This window comes from Rana temporaria, chromosome 2, assembly GCF_905171775.1.
Source record: "Rana temporaria chromosome 2, aRanTem1.1, whole genome shotgun sequence".
NCBI lineage: Eukaryota > Metazoa > Chordata > Amphibia > Anura > Ranidae > Rana > Rana temporaria.
The window spans coordinates 339,039,919-339,065,133 of NC_053490.1; the positions used below are offsets into that span (position 1 = coordinate 339,039,919).

The window sequence follows — 25,215 nt, forward strand, 5'->3', positions numbered from 1 at the left end:
CGCAAACCAATCAATAAACGCTTATTGCGAATTTTTTTAATGAAAAATATGTAGAAGAATACTGAACCTAAACTGAGGAAAAAAAACCTTTTTTTTATATATATATTCTTGGGGGATATTTATTTCAGCAAAAAGTATTTTTTTTTTTCAAAATTGTCGCTCTATTTTTGTTTATAGCGCAAAAAATAAAAACCGCATAGGTGATCAAATACCACCAAAAGAAAGCTCTATTTGTGGAAAAAAAAAGGACACCCATTTTGTTTTTGAGCCACGTCGCACGACCGCGCAATTGTCAGTTAAAGCGTCGCAGTGCCGATTCGCAAAAAGTGGCCCGGTCATTGACCAGCAAAATGGTCCGGGGCTGAAGTGGATAAGTGAATATTTAGAGGGAGCCAGCCATATAGATTACCATTCCTGTATATACAAGATCATGTTGCCATGTAGCAAGTTTATGTGAACCTAGGGAGTTTGTAAAGGACGCGTAGCGAGCAGACACTAGACCTTTTGAGTGTGGGTTCAACCTGCACCAATTTTCAAAAGTAGGTCAATTGTTTTGGCGTGGAAGGGCAATGAGTGATAAGGGTAGAGAGGTAATGATGAATTTAGGTATAATGAAAAAAAGTGTTCTTTTACTGGTATGCTAAGACGTTTGAGAACAGTGGCAATGAGCTTTTTAATGTTAGCAAGCATGTTGTGTGAAGCTCCTTCTTCAACATGGACAACGTGGGGGAGAGAAATCTTCTGCAGTTTCCTTCAAAACTGCCCCAATATCCTCCTTATTTTCCTCTGATTCTGAATCTTCTAGGACCAGAATATCAGGGTCTGACTCTGCTTGAAAAAGAAAAGTAAGAGGCAGGCCATTTTTGGGCTCTAGACCCATGTATTAGGACCCTAATCTGACCAAGAAATTCTGACATAGATGCAGAGAACTTTAACATACACAACACATATTTCCTGTGCTCGGAGATGAGCCCACAGTGGTGTTACTCTAAGCTCTTGTCCTGGTAGATTCGAATAAATGTTGCCTTGCTGCCCTCATAAGACTAGGGATGCCTGGATACACTAAGATGAGAAATAAACAGAGGGTGCACTGTCCTAGTACATTATCCTCAAAAATGTCTTTATTCAAAAAGAAAGAATAATACTCTCAAACATGCACTTGTAAATAGCATATAAGATGTAGAGCAGCTTCACGTCCATTATGTCACATAACAGATGAAGGTCCCACAAAAAGACTGGCTGACATGTTTTGAGGTAGAACCTCTTCCTCAGCCAACTGAGCTGTAGCTCAACCTTTTCTTAAATAACCAGGAATGATATGGTAGGGGTGGGGTCAGACACTTCCCACCTCAATGGGCGTGGGTTCAAATGAAAGCAGTGCACCCAGCGTTGCTATGCAACCCATTTGTTTGGCCAGGCCCTCGTTCGAAAACACACAATTATGTAATATAATAGTAATCCAAACATCATTGCCTAGTGCACAACAGGTACATTTTAACCCCAAAATATGGAAGGAGAGGTGTGGACCACAGAGGAGGCCTATATTGTAGTGCCATATGTACAGTGGAGAAGAATCTTACTACTATGTAACTATATTAGACAATGTAATTTATGGACACTAAAGCTGTTGGTAATCCATATATGACCGCCCCTGATACCAAATACCACCACTGCGCCTGATGAAAACTCAAAAATAAAAATAAGAAATGATGAAATAAAAAAAAGTGTAAAAAAGCTGCCACTTCATGGACGGACACAGCTCCAAATCTTGACAGTAGGGTTATGTTCCGTCTATCAGGAGAGGACTAGGCAGACATGTTAAATGGTTAAAAAATATGTAATACATCAAAGCCGAACAGCACCACCCAGGGTGCGGGCCCTCTGGTCATAACCCCTCACCCTGCAGTCAGCAGCTCAGTTCGTCTAAAAGCAGTACAAACTTAAAAAAGGAGGGGTGGGTGCTGTGTCCGTCCATGAACTTCAGAGAAAAGGATTTTATGGTGAGTACAAAAATCCTAATTTCTCTTTCGTTCATGGACGGACACAGCTCCAAATAATCTTGACAGTAGGGACGTCCCCAAGCAGTGTCAAAAAACGAGGGGTGGGCACAGCAAGCAAAGCAACTTCCACCCAAAAACAAAGCAGTGCTCCTCAACAGAGGAGTTGCAACCTTAAACAGCTGCCTGCAAAACTTTGTGGCCGAAGCAAGCATCTGCAGATGCATGCACATCAACCTTGTAAAATTTTGTGAAGGTGTCGCCACCTTGCACACCTGTGAGACAGACGCTTGATGTCGGAAGGCCCAGGAAGCACCCATCGCCCTGGTCGAATGCGCCGTGACAGGAAAGGGAGGCGCCTGCCCCTGTAGGAATGTAGACCTGAATCACGATCTGTCTGATCCACAGACAAATGGTGGCCAACAAGACCGCCAGACCCTTCTTTGGACCAGTCACCAATACAAAAAGTGAGTCTGACCTCCGGAACGGAGCCATAGCAGAGAGATATACTCGCAGAGCTCGGACAACATCCAAGGAATGTAGAGCAACCTCATTTGAATGTGACGGGTGAGGACACAGGGATGTCCTCATTAAGATGAAAGGCCGAAACAACTTTCGTAAGAAAAGAAGGCTGCGGGTGTAACATCGCCTTATCCTTGTAGAGTATCAAGTAGGGGGACTTGCAAGACAGGGCCGCCAATTCAGAAACCCTCCTGACTGATGTAATGGCCACCAGAAAGGCCACCTTTCAGAGAGAGTATCAAAAGGGGAATCTCTCTGATGTTCTCAAAATTAGGTTTCTGAAGTGCAGAGAGCACCAGATTTAAATCACACAGGGGTAATGGTGGCCGAACCAGAGTGGCCACATGTCGAACTCCTTGCACAAACGTTCTCACCAGTGGATGAGCCGCCAAGAATCATTGAAAGAAAATAGCCAAGGCTGAAATCTGCCCCTTTATGGTGATTAGGGCAAGACTTTGATCCACCCCACGTTGTAAAAGCAACAGGATTCTGGAAACCGAATAAGCCCGTGGGTGCCAATCCATCTCCTCACACATGGAGATGTAGGCTTTCCATATGCGATGATAGATCTTCCTAGAAGAAGACTTCCGTGCCCTCAGCATGGTGGAAATTACTGAGTCAGACAGACCCCAGTACCTGACTTTCAACAGCCATGTCGTAAAAAAGCCAGCGACTGTAAAGCAGGATAAAGAATAGGACCTTGCGACAGAAGGTCCTCCCGCATTGGCAGTCGCCAGGCGTACAAAGTCGGCATACCAAGGGTGCCAAGGCCAATCTGGAGCAATTAGAATCACTTAATCCCCTCGGTCTCCGCCCTGCGAAGCAGACGAGGAAGAAGCTTCAGCGGGGGGAAGTCACCAATGCATCCGTTGCGTCCGCCCAGGGATCTTTTGACCTGACCACAAACCTCAATACCTTCTGACTGAGTCGAGAAGCCAGGAGATCTACTTCCTTTTTACATGTGTATGTGATTTCACCTTTTAACCAAATATTAAACAGGAAAAAGTGGCGCTCAATGGCATATAAATTGTAATAAATGTTAGTGACAACAATAAATCAATAAATATAAATAACGTGAATATTATAATTATCACCCAGTGACATGTGACAAATTGATAATAGTCCATAAACTCATATGCAAAAAAAAAAAATGTTTTGATTGTGTTCCAATACTAAATCTTATCTCTTCCACCACACCAGCGTGCAAGTGACTCCTCTCCCTTTAAAACCGTACTCACCAGCTTGCAATGCCTCCCACTTTCGTGTTTGGCACAGACACTTTTTAAACCACACAAGGGGTTAAAAACGACCATCCAGTATCCAACCGTACTTTAAACAGGATCTCTCCACATGTAAATGATAATGAAAGAAGTGCTCCAATAGTGTGATAACGTTCCAACCAATTTATTAAAACACATAAAACTTCAACTTTTACACTCACATTTCTAATTAAAAAAAAACAGCAATTCGTAAAAATCACAGCAAATCTTGAAAGTAATGGCACAGCGGTGCACTGCAGTCACGACGGACCAGAAGTGTGCACTCGATATTTCAATCTCACCCACTCCACTTCTCTAAATTGCGGTGTTGGTGTTCTACTATCTACTTAGGCGTCACACGTCAGTACAGCCACGCCCCTGACATGTTTCGTCACATTCACTTACTCATGGGGTTTATGGCCAATTGTTTACAATATATTGCCTTAACCACTTCAATACCGGGCTTTAAAACCCACCTCCTTCCCGGGCCTATTCTGGCACTTCTCTCCTACATGTACAAATCATCATTCTTTTGCTAGAAAATTACTCAGAACCCCCAAACATTATATATGTTTTTTTAGCAGACACCCTAGGGAATAAAATGGCGGTCATTGCAACTTTTTATCTTGCACCGTATTTGCGCAATAATTTTTCAAACGGCTTTTTTTTGTAAAAAAAATGGTTTCATAAATTAAAAAATAACAAAACAGTAACGTTAGCCCAATTTTTTGGTAAAATATGAAAGATGATGTTACGCCGAGTAACTAGATACCTAACATGTCACGCTTTAAAATTGCGTACACTCATGGAATGGCGCCAAACTTCGTTACTTAAAAATCTCCATAGGCGACACTTTAACATTTTTACAAGTTGCCAGTTTAGAGTTACAGAGGAGATCTAGTGCTAGAATTGTTGCACACGCTCTAACGCATGCGGCGACACCTCACATGTGTGGTTTGAACGACGTTTACATACGTGGGCGGGACTTACGTGTGCGTACGCTTCTGAGCGCGAGCTACCGGGGACAGGGGCATTTTAATTTTTTTATTATTATTTTTTATTTTACTTATTTCTTTATTTTTTACACTTTTTTTTTTACACTTTTTTTTTTTCAATCGCTTTTATTCCTATTACAAGGAATGTAAACATCCCTTGTAATAGGAATGTGTGTGACAGGTCCTCTTTAAGGAGAGATGCGGGGTCAATAAGACCCCTCATCTCTCCTCCAGGCTGGAAAGAATGAGATCGTGAAAAAAAAATTCACAGATCTCATTCAAACTAGCCGCAATTGCGGTTTGTTTACCTGGGGACCCAGGCGTGACGTCATCACATCGCGCCCGGGCCTCCGACGGTCATAGAGATGACTGGTGACCATCTGGTCACCAGTCTTCTCTATGGCAAACGGCGATCATCTCTCCGGGCCCCCGGTGGGACGGGAGAGCCCGGAGAAGCACCGGATGGCGGCGGGAGGGGGGGATGTCCCCTCCCGCCGCCTGTAAGAACGATCTAGCGGCGGAACCGCCGCTATGATCGTTCTTACGGTGCGCAGGATCGCCGCCGCTAAAAAATGATATCTCAATGATGCCTCCGGGTGCAGGCATCATTGAGATATCCCCCCGCAAGGCCCAGGACGTCATATGACGTCCACCCGGGATAACAGGTCCCCGTTTTGGACGTCATATGACGGCGTGCGGGTGTCAAGTGGTTAAAGGGGTTGTAAAGGAAAAATTGTTTTTCCCTAAATAGCCTCCTTAACCTCAGTGCAGTCCTCCTTCACGTACCTCATCCTTCCATTTTACTTTTAAATGTCCTTATTTCTTCTGAGAAATGCTCACTTCCTGTTCTTCTGTCTGTAACTCAACACCGTAATGCAAGGCTTTCTCCCTGGTGTGGAGAAAGCCTCTTGAGGGGGGAGGGGGTGAGTAGGCAAGTCAGGACACTCTCTACTTTGCAAATAGAAAAAGGAGCTGTGTGTTAGTGGGCGTCCTGACACTCCTGCTTGCCCCCTCCCCCTCAAGAGGCTTTCTCCACACCAGGGAGACATCCTCACATTACGGTGTTGAGTTACAGACAAAAGAACAGAAAGTGAGCATTTCTCAGAAGAAATAAGGACATTTAAAATCAAAATGGAAGGATGAGGTAAGTGAAGGAGGACTACGCTAAGGTAAAGGAAGCGATTTAGGGGGAAAAAAAAGTCCTTTATAACCTCTTTAAGTACTTGATTTTTTATGTTCACATTTGGAGATTTGTGTACTCATGTGGTAAATGCCGTTGTGTATTATTACAATTGATAGCATATGGCAGGTGTATGGGTACAGAGCATATGATTTGAAACAAAGATAGGATTGGTTCATTTGTATTTAGCACAGCATACTTTATATACACACATTTTTTGGATGTTTTTTTTTTGCACTTCAAATTCCAGCTGCTTTGAGTATGTTGCAGGTTGTAGCACGAGATAGCCTATATGCAACATCTTGTAATCCACCTGAGCTTTAAAGTGGAGTTCCACCCATTTAAGACGCAGCAGCTACAAAAAGTGTAGCTGCTGACTTAATAATTAGACACTCACCTGTCCCATGGCATTCTAACTGTGGGCGCCCGGATGTGACGTGTCCCAGAAGATTGCAGGGGGGGGGGTGAGAGGAAGTGGAAGCTGGGTGCCTGTAAAAACAGGGTCCCTGCTCCTCCCCCAAAAAGGGCATGCCAGGGGGTCATCTGCACTTAAAGCGGAGGTTCAATTTTTGGGTGGAACTCTGCTTTAAGTGGCTGAATTTTAGTGGTAAGTTTGAAAAGTTTACATTGTGAAGTAAATACAACCCAAACATAGCCCTATTTATACAGTAATGGTCAGAGAAACCGGGTGACCCTGTCTTACCTGTCCACACTGCTGGACTGTATATAAAGTTTAGGCTTCAGTCATCATGGTGGGCATACCTCCAAAGGGGTCTTCAGGGACTGGGTTCCACAGCAATGAACCACAGCACTGAACCTCTATAGCAGCCTGTGGATAACTCAAGGTGTTGCACCAATTGTTAAGGTGGAATTACCATGCAGATTCCAATGCCTGAAGCAACATTACAGGTCACTCCTACAGCAAGGTGTTTAGGGAGGGCTCCCAAGGTTTTACGAAGGTTGCACCAATTCGGAGTTCTATGAACACTCAGCCTGTGTGCTGTACAATTAAGATACAAGGATTGTGTGTGTGTGTGTGTGTGTGTGTATGTATGTGTATATATATATATATATATATATATACACATACACCCAGCATCCCAATACAAGGTTAGAATAGCTCAGTGCATAATTTACATCTATAGCTGTACCTCTGATTTGTCTATATATGATCAATTTAATAATCAGAAGTAGTTATGGTCCAGTTTTACTCTGGTACATTCAATAAGAAAACAGGCTTACTTGGAGTTTATGTTAGTGTTTTTTGAGAGGTGGTAATTGAGGGATTTACTATCAACATCTGAGGTATGAATGTGTATAAGGAACACACATCCAGGGAAAGCAAAGAATACAGTGGTTCTCATCAATAATTAAACAATCTTTTATTTACATACTTATGCAACAAATATATGAATAATAAAAAAAAGAAAACACTAAAAAAGAGAAAATATACAGAAACACTTTTGTATTGCCGTTTTCCATTTACTACTAATTTGATATGAAGCTCCATCTATTTATATACCCTTATTATTCTTTTAATATAGTCTGATTTACTAAAGGCAAATAGACCGTTTTCTTTGCAAAAGAAGTTGCACTTTGCAAGGACGATATTTTTTCCAGAGAGTTTAGTGAAGGAGGTGAAACACGGTTGACTTCCTTCATCCAATCATGTGCAAGCAAATCTGCATTTTTTTCCCCCTTAATGGGTATTCTATGCAAACTGAAATGTCATCATATTCACCAAACTGTGCGGAAAATTCCCTTGCAAACTGAACAGCCCATTTGCCTTTAGTAAATCAAACACCAAATTAACTGAATGCTAATCTGCCATACATTTTCTACAGGGGAAAAGGGAATAGCCGCTCCAGGTGGGAACCCAGATGAATATCCTCCATTGCAGACAACTCAGGTGCAGGCAATGCACTTAGCAAAGCAGGAACAAAGATAGTCTCTGGACAGCTGCACTCCGAACAAATTGTAGCCTTTTATTAAAAGAAGTCACAGAAAAATAAAACCTGACTGCTGACGCATTTCGCACTGAAACTAGTGCTTAGTCATAGATTTTATACACCAGTAACTTTCCTCACTCCAGTTTTTTCCAGTTGCTTTTACAATAAAAAATGTTATTTAACAAAAAAAAGCACTTATTCAAAAAATTGGAAAAAGTTTAGCTCATGAATCGGCTTTACACAAACTATTTCCTTCAAACAGCGCCAGCAACAGAGCTTTTTGTTTCACCACTATTTTCTTTTAATGTGCAGTTATAATGTCTTATTTGCGCAATAGGACAGTCAAACAACAATGGTAAATGATCATTAATCATTTCGCTGCAAGAGCAGTTACCAAGTGGGTGTGAAAGCAATCCGGCATATATGGAGACGCCAGACTGCTTCCATCTGGCAACCAGAAGTTGGCTTGTCAGATATATAAAGTGTTTGTGAAACCCCCTACTGTCAGGTCCATATGACGTACATACCCGACAAAAAAAAGGGATACAGAGGGCCATATTCTAAGTAAGGATACGATGGAGTATCTCAGGATACTCCATCGTATCTCTCTTTTTTGGCCCGTGTATCTATGCGACTGATTCTTAGAATCATTTTCGCATAGATACACTTAAGATCCGCCATGTGTAAGTCACTTACACTGTCGGATCTTAAATGTAATTACTCCGCCTGCCGCTAGATGGCGTTTACGTTCAGGTCTCATTTGTTTATGCAAATGAGCCTGATACGCAGATTCCCGAACGAATTTGCGTCGCGTAACCGTCGCTAACGTCGTTTGCGTAAGCGTAAACTTACCCCTGCTATATGAGGGGTAAGTTTACGCAAGTCCCACGTAGGCCATGTTAAGTATGGCGTCGGGTCCGCGTCGTGTTTTTCCGTCAGCTACGTCGTTTCCCTAAGTCGTTCTTGAATACGACTTTGCGTCAATGACGCACACGTCGGCGTCATTGACGTTTTACGCCGAGAACTGGAGCATGCGCACTGGGCTATTTTAAGCCTGGCGCATGCGCAGTTCGTTAGAATCGGGGGCGCGCTTAATTTAAATAGAAGCCGCCCCCTTGGAGATACGCGTGGCTACGCCAGGCCATTTACACTCCGCCGCCCCAAACTACGGAGCAAGTGTTTGGGGAATACAGCACTTGCTCCTGTAGGTTGGGGCGGCGGAGTGTAAATGGCTTACGCGCCGCCAGCGGGAAATCTAGGAGAATATGGCCCAGAATCTAGAAAACAGTTTGAGTACATTTTAATTCTGACAACAAAGGATTATCATTAACTGCAACAGTAACTATGACCCATGAAAGATATAATAGTATGTCAAGAAACAAATAATGACCAGTGTGATAAGACATTCTTTCTCGTACAACAGAATGTCAAATACGCAATCATCCCGCTTACCGCTCCCAGATCCCTATACCTGCATTTGGAACTGCACACGTGGGAACCACTATACACACACACACACAGTACCACAATGTCAAGTAGGGCCTGTAGGTCCATTGTTTCTAATGTGGTGCAGTGAGAACTCTTTTATCATTTGTTTCAAAATGACCTTTTATATTAGGACAATGAGAGAATTGGGTACAAGAAACCTGTTGTAAATACCCCAGTTTGACACATGTGTAATGAAAGCCTTAAAGGAAACCAGGTAGGATGTTTGTTACCTGGCGCAGTGGTGATTCCAGGTAAGGCATGTGATCAAGTTTGATGCTACGGAGGTGTGTTTTACCCCAGACCTAGCTATGCTTTCACTGTCATGAAAGGTCTCCTGACATGAAATCTTAGGCACCGTGAGGCTGTAATGTGTCAAACAAAACTATGACATAACTAGACAAGAAATAAGTAAAAATACCTTAAAAAAAGCAGAAAAGGTGTAATTTTACAGCTGTAATTTACATGGGGCCACAATATACATATAAAAGATTCAGCAAAAATGTTAACTAAAAAGTTAACTATACTCCCTAAGAATGTCAAAAGTCGCTGGTCTAACAGAAAAAAAATGTAACACAGCCAGCTGTATGCGAGCAAAGATTGCTCAATCAGTGTGATAATTCGAAATGTTTTTTGTGTCCACATTATAGTCATAATTAGCTACATAGAAAATGTGGCGCTCAGTGCATAGAAGATATTTTTGGTTTCCATTCAGACACATCAGGTATTTGTTCTGCTCTTCAGGCATTTATGCTGTGCAATGGCTATATTGCACACTAGGGATATTGGGATGCAGCTTCCTAAAACAAAAAAGTAACAAATTATTACACAAGAAAGTATTATATTGAGGCCAAAGGACAGTGAAGAATTCTATAAGAAAAAAAAAGTAAAAGTCATACAAAAATCAAGGAAGGAATAAGTGAAGAACAAGTTAAAAACAAATGGTTTAATGATGTATGGATACCGGTAGTTCAATCAAGACTACAAGAACACAGTGCTGTACTATGGAAATAATTATTTTCAAGTCTGAGCCAGTTTATCTGTGAATTTAAAACACAGTGCACAACTCTTGTGGTCTCTAATCAATGACTATTGTTAGTGTACATAAGCACAGAGATGGTTACAACAATAGTTAGTTGCATAAAAATGTCAGAAAACCAAAGGATTCCTGTCTGCGTTAATACTAATTATGGCTTGACAAAAGTAGTCCTTCACCTAAAGCTTTCAGTAAAAAGAGAGCTGTACAGAAAAACAATACAAATTATTTTTTTTTGAAAATAACGGTTTACATAAGAATCTACTAAAATTACTTACAACTTAGCTACTCAACATAGTATGTTACTTTAATGCTACCATATAGTTTTGTTTTGTCATTTTTTTAAGAAGCCAGTCAACCCAAAACAGGTATTTAATAATTGTTTGTATCTAGTGAAAAAAATTAACAATGGGTCATTACTTGGAAACTTCAGTGGCGAGACCCTTGAGTTTTTTTTTTTTTTTATATTGGGAGAATGCAGCAACATGAGCAATGACCACTCCAAGGCTGGAAGGAAGATCCTAAAAGCCAAATCGTGAGGCATAATGCCATGGAATAGATAGCAATTTAAAATCCAAGCTAGTAATACACTGTGCATTAGAATACCATGACATTTTTTTTTATTTTTTTGTATTTTGTGAACAGCTCTGGTCCTTCCATAAAAAAAAGCACAATTCAGCCAAAGCAAGCCCAACACCAAGTATGAAAGAATTAGCCATTTCTTCTTATTCCAGGAAGTATCAACTACTAAACCTATTTTGGAGCTAGAAAGTATTTCCTTCAATTTTGAAATTTCAATGAGCCACTCAAGGCCTGTTTATTTTATTATAGAACTAGATATAGAGGCTTGCGGTTTCAGATAAAAATTAAATAAAATATTCAGTTAATTTAGAAAATAGTAATCTATTGGTAAACATTGTGAGGATTTCTAGCAGATGAGAGTTTGTTTCTGGTACTTCTATTCAACATTGCCAAATGATGTTAGTATGCAAAGCAGAAAGCTGCACAGTACAACATAGTGACATTCTTACAAAGGTGGTATGGACTTGTACAGTAGTGTTAAATCTTTTATATATTTATAAGAATGGAAGTACCTTGTACCTTGATTTTTAAAATATATATCCGATTCACAGCTCTGGCTCGTCTGTCTTTACATCACAATAATATTCACTGGATAAAGAAGAAATAAATCTACTGTTGGATAAAAAATCTCCACCAACAAATACCATTTCTTTTTAAGGAGTGTTTTATGTGAAATTGAGAGGAATAACCATACAATTAACTACAAACCAATAATGTGTTGTAACTAAGTATTAAAAATTATGAATTGATGGTAATTTTAGCAACATGACATGTAGGATCTTATTACAGTTTTAAAACACAGTTAAGGGTGCATTCTAAGCAGGAATGTAAATGTAATTTTCTTAGGCAGTATCTGTCACTCATCTTAGTGATGCCAATGTAGAAGCACACTTCCCTAGAGCAGAAACCCTGGCTTTTCCACCAACATGTGCCTGCATTATCTATTTAAGTGAACAGTCTGATGTAAGCAAAAGACTGATTGTAAAGGATACACATTTCCAAAAATCAGTTGTGGGCATATCTGACAACTTGCTTCCTTAGTGAAATCACTGGAGGCAAAGCAGTGTAAGCAGCAATAACAAACTGCTAAAAGCAATAACCCAGCTTGCTAAACCCATACAGCAATGCATGAACAACTGTCACGGTTTGTGCACCCTTTGTCTCACCCAGAGGGGGTGCAGACTCTTGCTGAGGTGCTACCCTGAAGACGAGTAGCATGAAGTCCTCAGACACATGGCCTGGGCAATAGAACAGGTTGATGATCAGGACAGGTATTAATAAACGGAGTGCAGCTGAAGTTCACACAATCCACAGAATGTTATATCAAGAGGGCTGGCTGGCTTATTGCTCAAAGGATGAATGCCCAACAGTCTATTTCAGGGATATGCAATTAGCGGACCTCCAGCTGATGCAGAACTACAAGTCCCATGAGGCATAGCAAGACTCTGACAGCCACAAGCATGACACTCAGAGGCAGAGGCATGATGGGACTTGTAGTTTTGCAACAGCTGGAGTTTCGCTAATTGCATATCCCTGGTCTATTTAAACACTTCTAATTGAGCTGGGCACTGCAGGATTACCTGAGCTGCAATGCCGAATAATGACCAGCGGGTGCTAAAAACCCAAGACTGACCCTTTTTATATAGCAATTGAAAATTCAGCAGAAGCATGCGTCCTTTGTAGAGGAGTTCTTCATAACAATGTTTGGATGAGGCTATTAATTTTAAATGATAAAGTATCTCTACAGGGTAAACTGCACCATGCCACTAAAGGTTTCATCCCTCCAATGTCATTACAAGGATGAAAAAATATGAAATATCTTTTTCAATCACTAGAAATTAAGTTGTGTAATAAAATGGAATGTAACCGGGAAAAAGTATTGAACATACGAAGAAAGAGGTGCAAAAAGGCATGGAAAGCCAAGACACCAGTTGAAATCTATCAGTAATTAGAAAAGCAATCCTGCCCCTTGTCAGTGCAAATTAATATCAGCTGGTTCAGTCTCAACTGATGGCCTATAAAAAGGTGTCTCATTACCAAGGTGTCACACAAGAAACATCTAATGATGGGTAAAAGCAAAGAGCTCTCCCAAGACCTTCGCAACCTTATTGTTGCAAAACATGCTGATGACATTGGTTACAGAAGGATTTCCAAACTTCTGAATGTTCTAGTGATCACTAGAAACTGGAAGTGAAAAGAACATAATTTCACCATAAAACAGCCACAACCAGGTGCTCCTCGCAAGATTTCTGACAGAGGAGTGAAAAGATCTACCAGATCATTTGTGGAGAGCTTCAGAAAGACCTGGAATTAGCAGGTACAATTGTTTCAAAGAAAATAATAAGTAATGCACTCAACCGCCCTGGCCTACATGCACGCAAGACTCCATTGCAATAAAAAAAGCATGTTAAAGTTTGTTTAACCACTTAGTAACCGCCCCATAGACAATATACGTCTACAGGGCGGGTGGTTAACTCTAGGAGGGCGTCAATGTACGTCCTCCCAGAGTCGCTCTCCCGCACGTCCCCTGGGGCGCGCACACGGGAACATCCGTGACCGCCGGGTCCAGAGGACCCGGCCGATCACGAATCGCGGTAAATGGCCGCTGATAGCGGCCGTTTACCACGTGATTGCTCCGTCCAATGACGGAGCGATCACATGTAAACAAACCGGCGTCTTTTGATGACGCCGGTTCCTCCCTCCTCTCTCTGTACCGAGCGGTACAGTGTGAGAGGGGGGAGCGCGGGTGTCAGCAGCGCTGTGGATGGATCTGTGACTATTGCAGTCACAGATCCATCCATCCCTGCTCAGCCATCCCTGAAACCCCCTGCAATACTGTGCATTACCCCCTACAATACTCTGCAATACCCCCCCTACAATACTCTGCATACCGCCGTCAATACTCTGCATACCCCCCTGCGCAATACTCTGCATACCCCCCTGCGAAATACTCTGCATACCCCCCCCTGCGAAATACTCTGCATACCCCCCCCTGCGAAATACTCTGCATACCCCCCCTGCGAAATACTCTGCATACCCCCCCCTGCGAAATACTCTGCATACCCCCCCCCCTGCGAAATACTCTGCATACCCCCCCCTGCGCAATACTCTGCATACCCCCCCTGCGCAATACTCTGCATACCCCCCTGCAAAATACTCTGCATACCCCCCTGCAAAATACTCTGCATACCTCCCCTGCGCAATACTCTGCATACCCCCCTTCGCAATACTCTGCATACCCCCCTGCGCAATACTCTGCATACCCCCCTGCGAAATACTCTGCATACCCCCTGCGAAATACTCTGCATACCCCCCCCCCCTGCGAAATACTCTGCATACCCCCCCCTGCGCAATACTCTGCATACCCCCCCTGCGCAATACTCTGCATACCCCCCCTGCGCAATACTCTGCATACCCCCCCTGCGCAATACTCTGCATACCCCCCCTGCGCAATACTCTGCATACCCCCCCTGCGCAATACTCTGCATACCCCCTGCGCAATACTCTGCATACCCCCCTGCGAAATACTCTGCATACCTCCCCTGCGCAATACTCTGCATACCACCCCCTGCGCAATACTCTGCATACCACCCCCTGCGCAATACTCTGCATACCACCCCCTGCGCAATACTCTGCATACCCCCCCCGCTCAATACTCTGCATTACTCCCCTGCGCAATACTCTGCATTACTCCCCGGCAATACTCTGCATTACTCCCCGGCAATACTCTGCATTACTCCCCTGCGCAATACTCTGCATTACTCCCCGGCAATACTCTGCATTACTCCCCGGCAATACTCTGCATTACTCCCCGGCAATACTCTGCATTACTCCCCGGCAATACTCTGCATTACTCCCCGGCAATACTCTGCATTACTCCCCGGCAATACTCTGCATTACTCCCCGGCAATACTCTGCATTACTCCCCGGCAATACTCTGCATTACTCCCCGGCAATACTCTGCAATACCCCTGCGCAATTACTCTGCGCAATTACTCTGCAATACCCCCCGCACCAATACTCTGCAATACCCCCGCACCAATACTCTACAATACCCCCGCACCAATACTCTGCAATACCCCCGCACCAATACTCTGCAATACCCCCGCACCAATACTCTGCAATACCCCCGCACCAATACTCTGCAATACCCCCGCACCAATACTCTGCAATACCCCCGCACCAATACTCTGCAATACCCCCGCACCAATACTCTGCAATACCCCAACACCAATACTCTGCAATACCCCAACACCAATACTCTGCAATACCCCAACACCAATACTCTGCAATACCCCAACACCAATACTCTGCAATACCCCGGCTAATACTCTGCAGTACCCAGAAAATACTCTGGGAAAAAAATGCGTTTTAACCACTTCCCGCCCACCGGCCGTCATGACGTCCTTGACTTTGTGCAGGGATATCTGAATGATGCCTGCAGCTACAGGCATCATTCAGATATCATTTTTTTCAGCCGGCGATTCCCTACACCAGGGGTCCTCAAACTTTTTAAACAGGGGGCCAGTTCATGGTCCCTCAGACTGTTGGGGGGCCGGACTATGGTTTAAAAAAAATATGAACCTATGCACACATCTTATTTGAAGTACAAAAAAAACAGGAAAAAACAATACAATATTTAAAATAAAGAACAATTTTAATCAACATAAACTTATTAGTATTTCACAGATTCCCCTCATCACAGAACCCCCCTATCACAGAACCCCCTCCCTATCACAGACCCCCTTATCAGGGAACCCCCCCATCACCGATTCCTCTCCATTACAGATACCCCCATCAAAGATTCCCCCGTATTAGGTCCCCCCATCACAAAGCCCCCCAACACAAACTTCTCTCTGAGCCCCCAATAACAGGCTCCCCCCATCACACAGACCCCTAACACAAAGGGAGGGAAGAGGATAGGACAGAGAAGGAGCAGTCAGGTGGAGGGTAGGACAGAGTGGGAGCAGCCAGATGAAGGGGAGGACAGGGTGGATGCAGCCAGGTGGAGGGGAGGACAGGGTGGATGCAGCCAGGTGGAGGGGAGGACAGGGTGGATGCAGCCAGGTGGAGGGGAGGACAGGGTGGGAGCAGCCAGGTGGAGGGGAGGACAGGGTGGGAGCAGACAGGTGGAGGGTAGAATAGAGTTGGAGCAGCCAGGTGGAGGGTAGAATAGAGTTGGAGCAGCCAGGTGGAGGGTAGAATAGAGTTGGAGCAGCCAGGTGGAGGGTAGAATAGAGTTGGAGCAGCCAGGTAGAGGTAGAATAGAGTTGGAGCAGCCAGGTGGAGGGTAGAACAGAGTGGGAGCAGCCAGGTGGAAGGAAGGATAGGGTGGATGCAGCCAGGTTGAGGGGAGGACAGGGTGGGAGCAGCCAGGTGGAGGGTAGAATAGAGCTGGAGCAGCCAGGTGGAAGGAAGGACAGGGTGGATGCAGCCAGGTGGAGGGTAGAAAAGAGTTGAAGCAGCCAGGTGGAGGGTTGAACAGAGTGGGAGCAGCCAGGTGGAAGGTAGAATAGAGTTGGAGCAGCCAGGTGGAGGATAGAATAGAGTTGGAGCAGCCAGGTGAAGTGGAGGACAGAGTGGGAGCAGCCAGGTGGAGGGTAGAATAGAGTTGGAGCAGCCAGGTGGAGGGTAGAATAGAGTTGGAGCAGCCAGGTGAAGTGGAGGACAGAGTGGGAGCAGCCAGGTGGAGGATAGAATAGAGTTGGAGCAGCCAGGTGGAGGGCAGAATAGAGTTGGAGCAGCCAGGTGGAGGGTAGAACAGAGTGGTAGCAGCCAGGTGTAGGGTAGAATAGAGTTGGAGCAGCCAGGTGGAGGGTAGAACAGAGTGGTAGCAGCCAGGTGGAAGGGTAGAATAGAGTTGGAGCAGCCAGGTGGAGGGCAGAATAGAGTTGGAGCAGCCAGGTGGAGGGTAGAACAGAGTAGTAGCAGCCAGGTGTAGGGTAGAATAGAGTTGGAGCAGCCAGGTGGAGGGTAGAACAGAGTGGTAGCAGCCAGGTGGAAGGTAGAATAGAGTTGGAGCAGCCAGGTGGAGGGTAGAACAGAGTGGTAGCAGCCAGGTGGAAGGGTAGAATAGAGTTGGAGCAGCCAGGTGGAGGGTAGAACAGAGTGGTAGCAGCCAGGTGGAAGGTAGAATAGAGTTGGAGCAGCCAGGTGGAGGGTAGAACAGAGTGGTAGCAGCCAGGTGGAAGGGTAGAATAGAGTTGGAGCAGCCAGGTGGAGGGTAGAACAGAGTGGTAGCAGCCAGGTGGAAGGTAGAATAGAGTTGGAGCAGCCAGGTGGAGGGTAGAACAGAGTGGTAGCAGCCAGGTGGAAGGTAGAATAGAGTTGGAGCAGCCAGGTGGAGGGTAGAACAGAGTGGTAGCAGCCAGGTGTAGGGTAGAATAGAGTTGAGCAGCCAGGTGGAGGGTAGAACAGAGTGGTAGCAGCCAGGTGGAAGGGTAGAATAGAGTTGGAGCAGCCAGGTGGAGGGTAGAACAGAATGGGAACAGCCAGGTGGAGTGGAGGACAGGGTGGATGCAGTCAGGTGGAGGGGAGGACAGAGTGGGAGCAGCCAGGTGGAAGGTAGAACAGAGTTGGAGCAGCCAGGTGGAGGGTAGAACAGAGTGGGAGCAGCCAGATAGATGGGAGGTAAGTTCTTACCTTGGAGGGTAATAAAATAATCACTGGCTCCCTCCACTCGATAGCCTCATGGCATTTCTTCTCCTCTCTTCCTATTCCCCCTCCCACTCGGCATGTTGGGGGCTGAACTCCTCTCAGGGAATCATCATGGGGCCTGCTGGTATCCAGGACTACTATTCCCATAATGCTCTAGTTTCCCAGCTATTGGCTCTGAATGTAGCCAATAGGAGCAGGCATTGCCAGGTGAATACTCTGCTCAAGGAGAGGGAGGGGTGGAATTCCCCCGCTGCTGCGGCTCTGCCTGTGTCCCTTCTCAGGAACTGTCAGTTTCATCGCCACTGCCCTGTCACTAGTTTCAGTCCACGGGCCGGGTAAATCACACTGGCGGGCCGGATACGGCCCGCGGGCCGTAGTTTGAGGACCCCTGCCCTACACCATAAGAACAATCATGTCGGCTGTTCCACCTCTTGATTGTTCTTACGGGAGGCGAAAGGGGACGTCTCCCCTCCCTTCTCCCTCTGGTGCCTCTTCTGACTCACCGCTACGATCGAAACCAGGATCTTTTTATTTTTTTTTATTTTTTTTCAGGCTTCCCAGCCTAGAGGTGAGATGTGGGGTCTTATTGACCCCACATCTCACTGTAAAGAGGACCTGTCATGCTATATTCCTATTACAAGGGATGTTTACATTCCTTGTAATAGGAATAAAAGTGATCAAAACATTTATTTTTGGGGAAAAACGTATCAAACTAAAATAAATAAAGTGAAATGAACAATAAAATTTTTTTTTTTTTTTAAAGCGCCCCTGTTCCTGCGTGCTCGTATACAGAAGCGACCGCACACGTAAGTCCCGCCCACATATGAAAACGGTGTTCAAACCACACATGTGAGGTATCGCTGCGAACGTTGGAGCAAGAGCAATACTTTTGGCCCTAGAGCTCTTCTCCAACTAAAAAGATGTAACCAGTAAAAATATTTAAAGCGTCGCCTATGGGGATTTTTAAGTAGCGAAGTTTGGCGCCATTCCACAAGCGTGTGCAATTTTGAAGGGCGACATGTTGGGTATCTATTGACTCGGCGTAACTTCATCTTTCATATTATGCAAAAACATTGGGCTAACTTTAATGTTTTTTTTTTTTAAAAGCACAAAACCGTTTTAATTTCCAAAAAAACACATTCGAACAATTGCTGCGAAAATAACGTGCGCGATAAAAAGTTGCAACGACCGCCATTGTATTCTCTAGGGTTTTTGCTAAAAAAGCATATATAATGTTTTGGGGTTCTATGTAATTTTCTAGCAAATAAATGATGATTTTTCCATGTAGGAGAGAAATGTCAGAATTGGTCTCGGTGCTCCAGAACGCCTGATGGTGCTCCCTGCATGTCGGGCCTCTGTATGTGGCCACGCTGTGTAAAAGTCTCACACATTTGGTATCGGCATACTCGGGAGGAATAGCAGAATGTGTTTTGGGGTGTAATTAGTGTTATGCATATGCTGTGTGTGAGAAATAACCGGCAAATATGAACATTTTGTGAAAAAAAAAAAAAAAAATCTTGATTTTGCAAAGAATTGTGGAAAAAAATTACAACTTCTAAAAACTCACCATGCCTCTTTCTAAATACCTTGGAATGTCTTCTTTCCAAAAAGGGGTCATTTGGGGGGTATTTGTACTTTTCTGGCATGTTAGGGTCTCAAGAAATGAGAGAAGCTGTCAGTACTTCAGATGTGATCAAATTGATCAATTTTCAGTAATTGGTACCATAGCTTGTAGACCCTATAACTTTCACCCAGACTAAATAATAACCCAATTTTTTTTTTTTTTTTACCAAAGATATGTAGCAGTATACATTTTAGGCCAAATTTATGAAAAAAAAATTCTTTTTTGCAAAATGTTATAATAGAAATGAAGAAAAATTCATTTTTTTTACAAAATTTTCTTTCTTTTTTCATTTATAGCGGAAAAAATAAAAACCGCAGAGGTGATCAAATACCACCAAAAGAAAGCTCTATTTGTGGGGAAAAAAAGGACAAAAATTTCATTTGGTTACAGTGTTGTATGACTGAGTTATTGTCATTCAAAATGTGAGAGCACCGAAAGCTGAAAATTGGTCTGGTTATTAAGGGTGTTTAAGTGCCCAGTTGTCAAGTGGTTAAAGTTTGCTGCACAACATTTAGACAAGCCTGTGAAATACTGTGAGAATACAGTGTGGTCAGATGAGTCCAAAATTGAATTCCTTGAATACCATAATACACATCATGTTTGGAGGTAAAATGGCACTGCACATCACCCCAAAAACACCATACCAACAGTGAAGTTTGGAGGTGGGAACATCATGGTGTGGGGCTGTTTTTCAGCATGCGGTATTGGCAAACTTCATATCATTGAAGGAAGGATGAATGGAAAAATGTACCAACACATTCTTGATAAAAATCTGCTGCCATCTACCAGGATAATGAAGATGAAACGAGGGTGGACATTTCAGCAAGACAATGATCCCAAACAAACTCTTAATGGCCCAGCCAATCACCTGACTTGAATCTAATAGAAAATCTATGGAAAGAACTAAAGATCAGAGTTTACAGAAGAGGCTCAGGGAACCTTCAAGATTTGAATACGGTTTGTGTGTAAGAATGGGCCAAAACAACACCTGAGCAATGCATGCGACTAGTTTCTCCATATAGGCAACACTTTTTTTTTTTTCATTTTGGATAGAGTAAGGGAGGGTTATAGTCCCTGTCAGTAAATTTTTTACCATCCCTGTTCCATTGCAGAGGTTTCCCTTCATTTCCTGCCCCATAGCCAAACAGGAAGTGAGAGGAAATCTATGCAAATTAAGGGAATACAATGCCCGCCCCCCAGGCCCTAAGAACTTAAGGGTCTTATTGGGTCATATTTAAATTAGGGGGTACATGAGTTTAGTCAGGCCGAGGGCAGCACAAAACCTAAATACACTACTGCATACAGGAGGTGTCTTGATGCTGTCATTATCAACAAAGGATTTTGTACGAAGTATTACATAAATTTCAGTTAGAATGTTTAATGCTTTTTCCCCTGTGTCATTCCATTTTATTACACAACTTATGAACTTCTTTGTTTTGGTTTCTTTGTAAGTTCGGATTGCATGGGTTGTTATTTAATTACAATAGCACCTTTAGAAAGATATTTAATTCGAAAAATGGTGACGTGTTTAATACTTATTTTATCCACTGTATATAAATCCTCCATATACACTATCCTATACTTACAGTTGATCTGGAGGAAAGCAAAAATCTCCAACAGAGCATGATTCAATTTGTAGCAGTGATCATAACATGATTTCATTTAATGCAGACTGTAAAAAACTAGCACATACTGGAAAAATAGGATTTTTGGACTCACTATAAAATCCTTTTCTCTGAAGTTCATTGACGGACACAGCACATGTAAAAACAGCAAAACTGAGAAGGCCTTTGACTCGGTCGAGTGGGACTACCTTTGGGGGGTCCTCTCGGGCTTCGGATTTGGTCCGGGCTTCCTGCAGTGGGTGCGCATGCTGTATGCTAGCCCGTGGCCAGGATCCGTACTAATGGCTGCCTCTCGGAGGCTTTTCCACTGGGCCACGGCATGCGACAGGAGTGCCCACTTTCCCCGGGTTTATTTGTGATTGCGCTGGAACCGTTGGCAATACAGATCAGGGCGGAGAGGAGGGTGCGTGGGATACGGACAGGCCCGATTGAGGAGAAGCTGTCTCTGTACGCGGATGACACTCTGCTCTACTTGGACGATGCTTCGTCCTCGCTGCAGACCGCACTGGAGATGTTTGACCAATTTGGCAGCTACTCGGGGATACGCATAAACTGGGACAAAGTCCCAGTCCTGTTCCCACTGCACCCCAGATCGCCACGACCCGCATTGGGCACTCCGCTCAGGTAGGTGGACGAATTCACTTACCTAGGTATTAAAATCACGGGCAGGACAGAGGACTATGTGAACACTAATATACAACCCATCATGTCGCAACTAGTGTCCAAATGTGCGGTGTGGCGCTCCCTGCCCCTGACCTCTGTAGGAAGAGTAAACCTCTTGAAAATGATTTTTCTACCGAAATGTCTTTATTTTTTTCGAAGCACACCATCTCATCTCCCTGTATCCTTCTTCCGAAGGTTGGAGAGTGTGGTGCTGTCCTTTGTGTGGGCCGGACGGCCCCCCAGGGTGGCGAGACAAATTCTCTACCTCCCTATGTCTGGGGGGGGACTGGCACTCCCGAACTTCCGTATTTATTATTGGGCAGCGGTCTTGGTCACAATGAGATGGTGGTTCTCCCAGCCTAAACAGAACCCGGCAGTGACGCTGGAGGCGGCAGTTTTGGACTTGTACGCAGCGCTCAGCAACCATTCAGGGGTCTTGGGGCTAGCCCTTCCATTACGTCGCTTATGTGTACCACCGTGAAGGTATGGCAGGAGGCTAGAGCAGTCTATAGGAAGCCGAATCACATTTCCCCACACGCCCCCTTGTGGGGCAATCCTATGTTGCCCCACTTTAATTCTATTCCAGACCCATGTCTCTGGGCGAAAAGGGGGATTGTTAAGGTTAGACATATAGGGCCAGATCCTCAAAAGGGATACGCCGGCGTATCTACTGATACGCCGTCGTATCCCTGTTTCTATCTTTGGAACTGATCCACAGAATCAGTTTCCAAGAGATAGACAGAAGATCCGACATGTGTAAGGGACTTACACTGCCGGATCTTAGGATGCAGTACCGCATCCGCCGCTGGGGGCATTTCGCGTCGAAATGCCGCTTCGGGTATGCAAATTAGCACTTACGGAGATCCACGAAGCATTTACGCTTCGTTTTTTCTCCGTAAGTATTAAGTTGCATGTGTAAAATTAGGGCTGCTTTTACAAAGTGTAAACTGTTTACACCTTGTAAAAGTAGACCCTTCTGTCCAGCGACGCGTTTTTTTTTTGTTTTAAAAAAAAAAATTTCGCCGTATCTTTTTTTTTTTTTGACGCAACTTTATTGACCCGACGCGATCCACAAAGCTCGGCGTAACGTAATTTTGCGCTATGCACGTCGGGAAAATGACGTCACGAGCATGCGCAGTACGGCCGGCGCGGGAGCGCGCCTAATTTAAATGGGAATCGCCCCCATTTGAAGAGAAACGCCTTGCGCCGGCGGAATTTAAGTTACACAGCCGAAAATTTCTAGGTAAGTGCTTTGTGGATCGGGCATTTAGGTAGAAATTTTAAGGCAGTGTAACTTAAATGGGAATTTTTACATTACGCCGGCTCTTTGTGGATCTGGCCCTAAGTTCGGGATGGTAGGCTTCGGACGTTTCGGGAGCTGCGCAGTGGTTATTCCCTGCCGGCCTCCTTCCAGTTTCGGTATTGGCAGCTGAAGCATGCATTCCAGGCCCAGTTCCCTGAACCCCTGACCATGGAGTCGGACTCCGTGGAGCGCCTCCTGATCTCGGATGTGATGGGGCGCCCCCTCTCTTCTTTATATCTATATCTCACAGTGGGGCATGATACTAAACTCACTAGAACTTGGGAAAGGTGGAAGTTGGATATCTCGTCTCAGGAGGAGGAGGAATGGGAGGATTGCCTCTCTGCATATATCCCTTCTTTGATTGCCCCTAGGGACAGGTTTGCGCAGCTTAAACACATAGCCTATTTTACACCACAGCGGTTGGCGTGGGTGTACCCCCAGAGGGACCCCCACTGTCCGAGATGCAAGCAGGAGATAGGAACTTTCTGGCATATGGTCTGGTCCTGTCCCAAACTTCAGCCCTATTGGGCGGCTGTGGCCTCTACTCTCAGTGACATTTGCAGGATCAGCATACAGGCTGATCCGAAGCTTTTACTGCTAAGCTATATGGAGGATGTGGAGGGGGATAGGTACTGCAAGTTATGTTTGACATTCTCCCTGTACTATGCTAGGCGGAAGATTATGCTAAAGTGGAAGTCAGAGGATCCCCCCACCCATGACTCCTGGCGGAAGTTGGTAACCTCAGTGCTCCCTCTATATAGATTAACCTACGAAAGTAGACAGTGTCCGGGAAAGTATGATAAGATATGGTCCGCCTAGACTGATACATGTGCGGTCCCTGATCCCTTGCCACCCTGAGGACAAGTTGAGGGTGGGTGATGTGGTGTTCCCCTCCCCTCTTCCGACCCCCCTGTGTGCCCCCCCTTTTTTTCCCTTATATATATATCCTCTCCCCCTATCCCCTTGCTCCCTCCCTTTTTGGGTCCCCTCCCTGCCCCCGAACTCTCACAGGATGGGCCTTTTTATGGCTTATGAGAACTGTTGGGGGTGGTGATGAGTAGGATTTGCTATGTTATACTGGATGCTAGATGGAGCTGGATCCTTTACTGGTGTATGGGCGGGTTTTCCCACTTACCCATGGACGTTCTAGATCTGCACCTTTGTATTATTGTGTTCTGTAACCTGATTAAGATGTAATGCCGAATTGTCAAATAAAAGCTTTTTCTGTTAAAAAAATAAAAATAAAACAGCAAAACTGCACAGTACCGCCCAGATGGCTGTTCTACTGGCTATAACCCCTCACACTGCATCCAGCAGCTCAGTTTGTCAAAAAGCAGTTCAAACATGAAAAAGGAGGGGTGGGTGCTGTGTCCGTCGAACTTCAGAGAAAAGGATTTAACGGTGAGTACAAAAATCCTATTTTCTCTTTCGTTCATTGACAGACATAGCACTTTCAATCGTGACCTTAGGGACGTCCCCAAGCTGTGTAAAAAAAACGAGGGCTGGGAACAGCAACAAAAAAAATCCACCCATAACAACCAGAGCTCCTTAACGGAGGAGTTGCAACCTTAAACAGCCACCTGCAAAACCTTGCGCCCGAAGCAAGCATCCACAGATGCGCTCACATCAACCTTGTAAAATTTAGTAAAAGTGAACGGACGACCAAGTTGCCGCCTTACACACCTAGGAAATTAATGCTTGATGTCGGAAAGCCCAGGAGGCACCAATTGCCCTGGTCGAATGTGCTATGACAGGAAAGGGAGGCGCCCGCCCTTTTAAGGCTTAAGCCTGGATCACGATCTGTCAAATCCACCGAGAAATGGGGGCCGACGAGACCGCCAGGCCCTTCTTTGGACCAGCCACGAACAGTGAATCTGACCTCCGAAACGAAGCCGTAGCAGACAGATACACCCTCAGAGCCCGGACCACATCCAAGGAATGCAAAGCAACCTCTTTAGGCTGCAAAGAGGACACGAGATGGAAGCACAATGTCCTCATTTAGATGAAACGCTGAAATAAACTTTTGGGAGAAACGAAGGCTGCGGGCGTAGCACAGTCTTATCCTTGTGGAGGATCAAGTAGGGAGACTTGCAAGACAAGGCCGCCAACTCAGAACCCTCCTGGCAGATGTAATCGCCACCAGAAAGGCTACTTTCTGAGAGAGTGTCAATAGGGGGATTTCTCTAATGTTCTCAAACTGCGGTTTCTGAAGCACCGAGAGCACCAGATTTAAATCCCACGAAGGCAGCGGTGGTCGAACCGGAGAGGCCACATGTCAAACCCCTTGCACAAATGTACTCACCAATGAATGAGCCGCCAGGGGTCACTGAAAAAAAAA

The 25,215-nt window shown here is 44.7% G+C and overlaps 1 protein-coding gene across 5 annotated transcripts in view; it reads right to left on the reverse strand.

The window, feature by feature from the left end:
• Nucleotides 1-9,805: 9,805 nt before the first annotated feature.
• LOC120928427 (CUB and sushi domain-containing protein 1-like) overlaps nucleotides 9,806-25,215 on the reverse strand; it is a 368,880-nt gene continuing 353,470 nt past the window's right edge. For 3 of the 5 annotated variants that reach the window (XM_040339531.1, XM_040339530.1, XM_040339527.1), the window contains one exon: nucleotides 9,806-10,187. In XM_040339531.1, coding sequence (XP_040195465.1) covers nucleotides 10,136-10,187 — 52 coding nt within the window. In that variant the 3' untranslated portion in view covers nucleotides 9,806-10,135. Of the gene's footprint in view, nucleotides 10,188-11,517; nucleotides 11,594-25,215 lie in introns of all 5 variants that reach the window. The other 2 variants (XM_040339528.1, XM_040339529.1) reach the window with 2 other exon arrangements.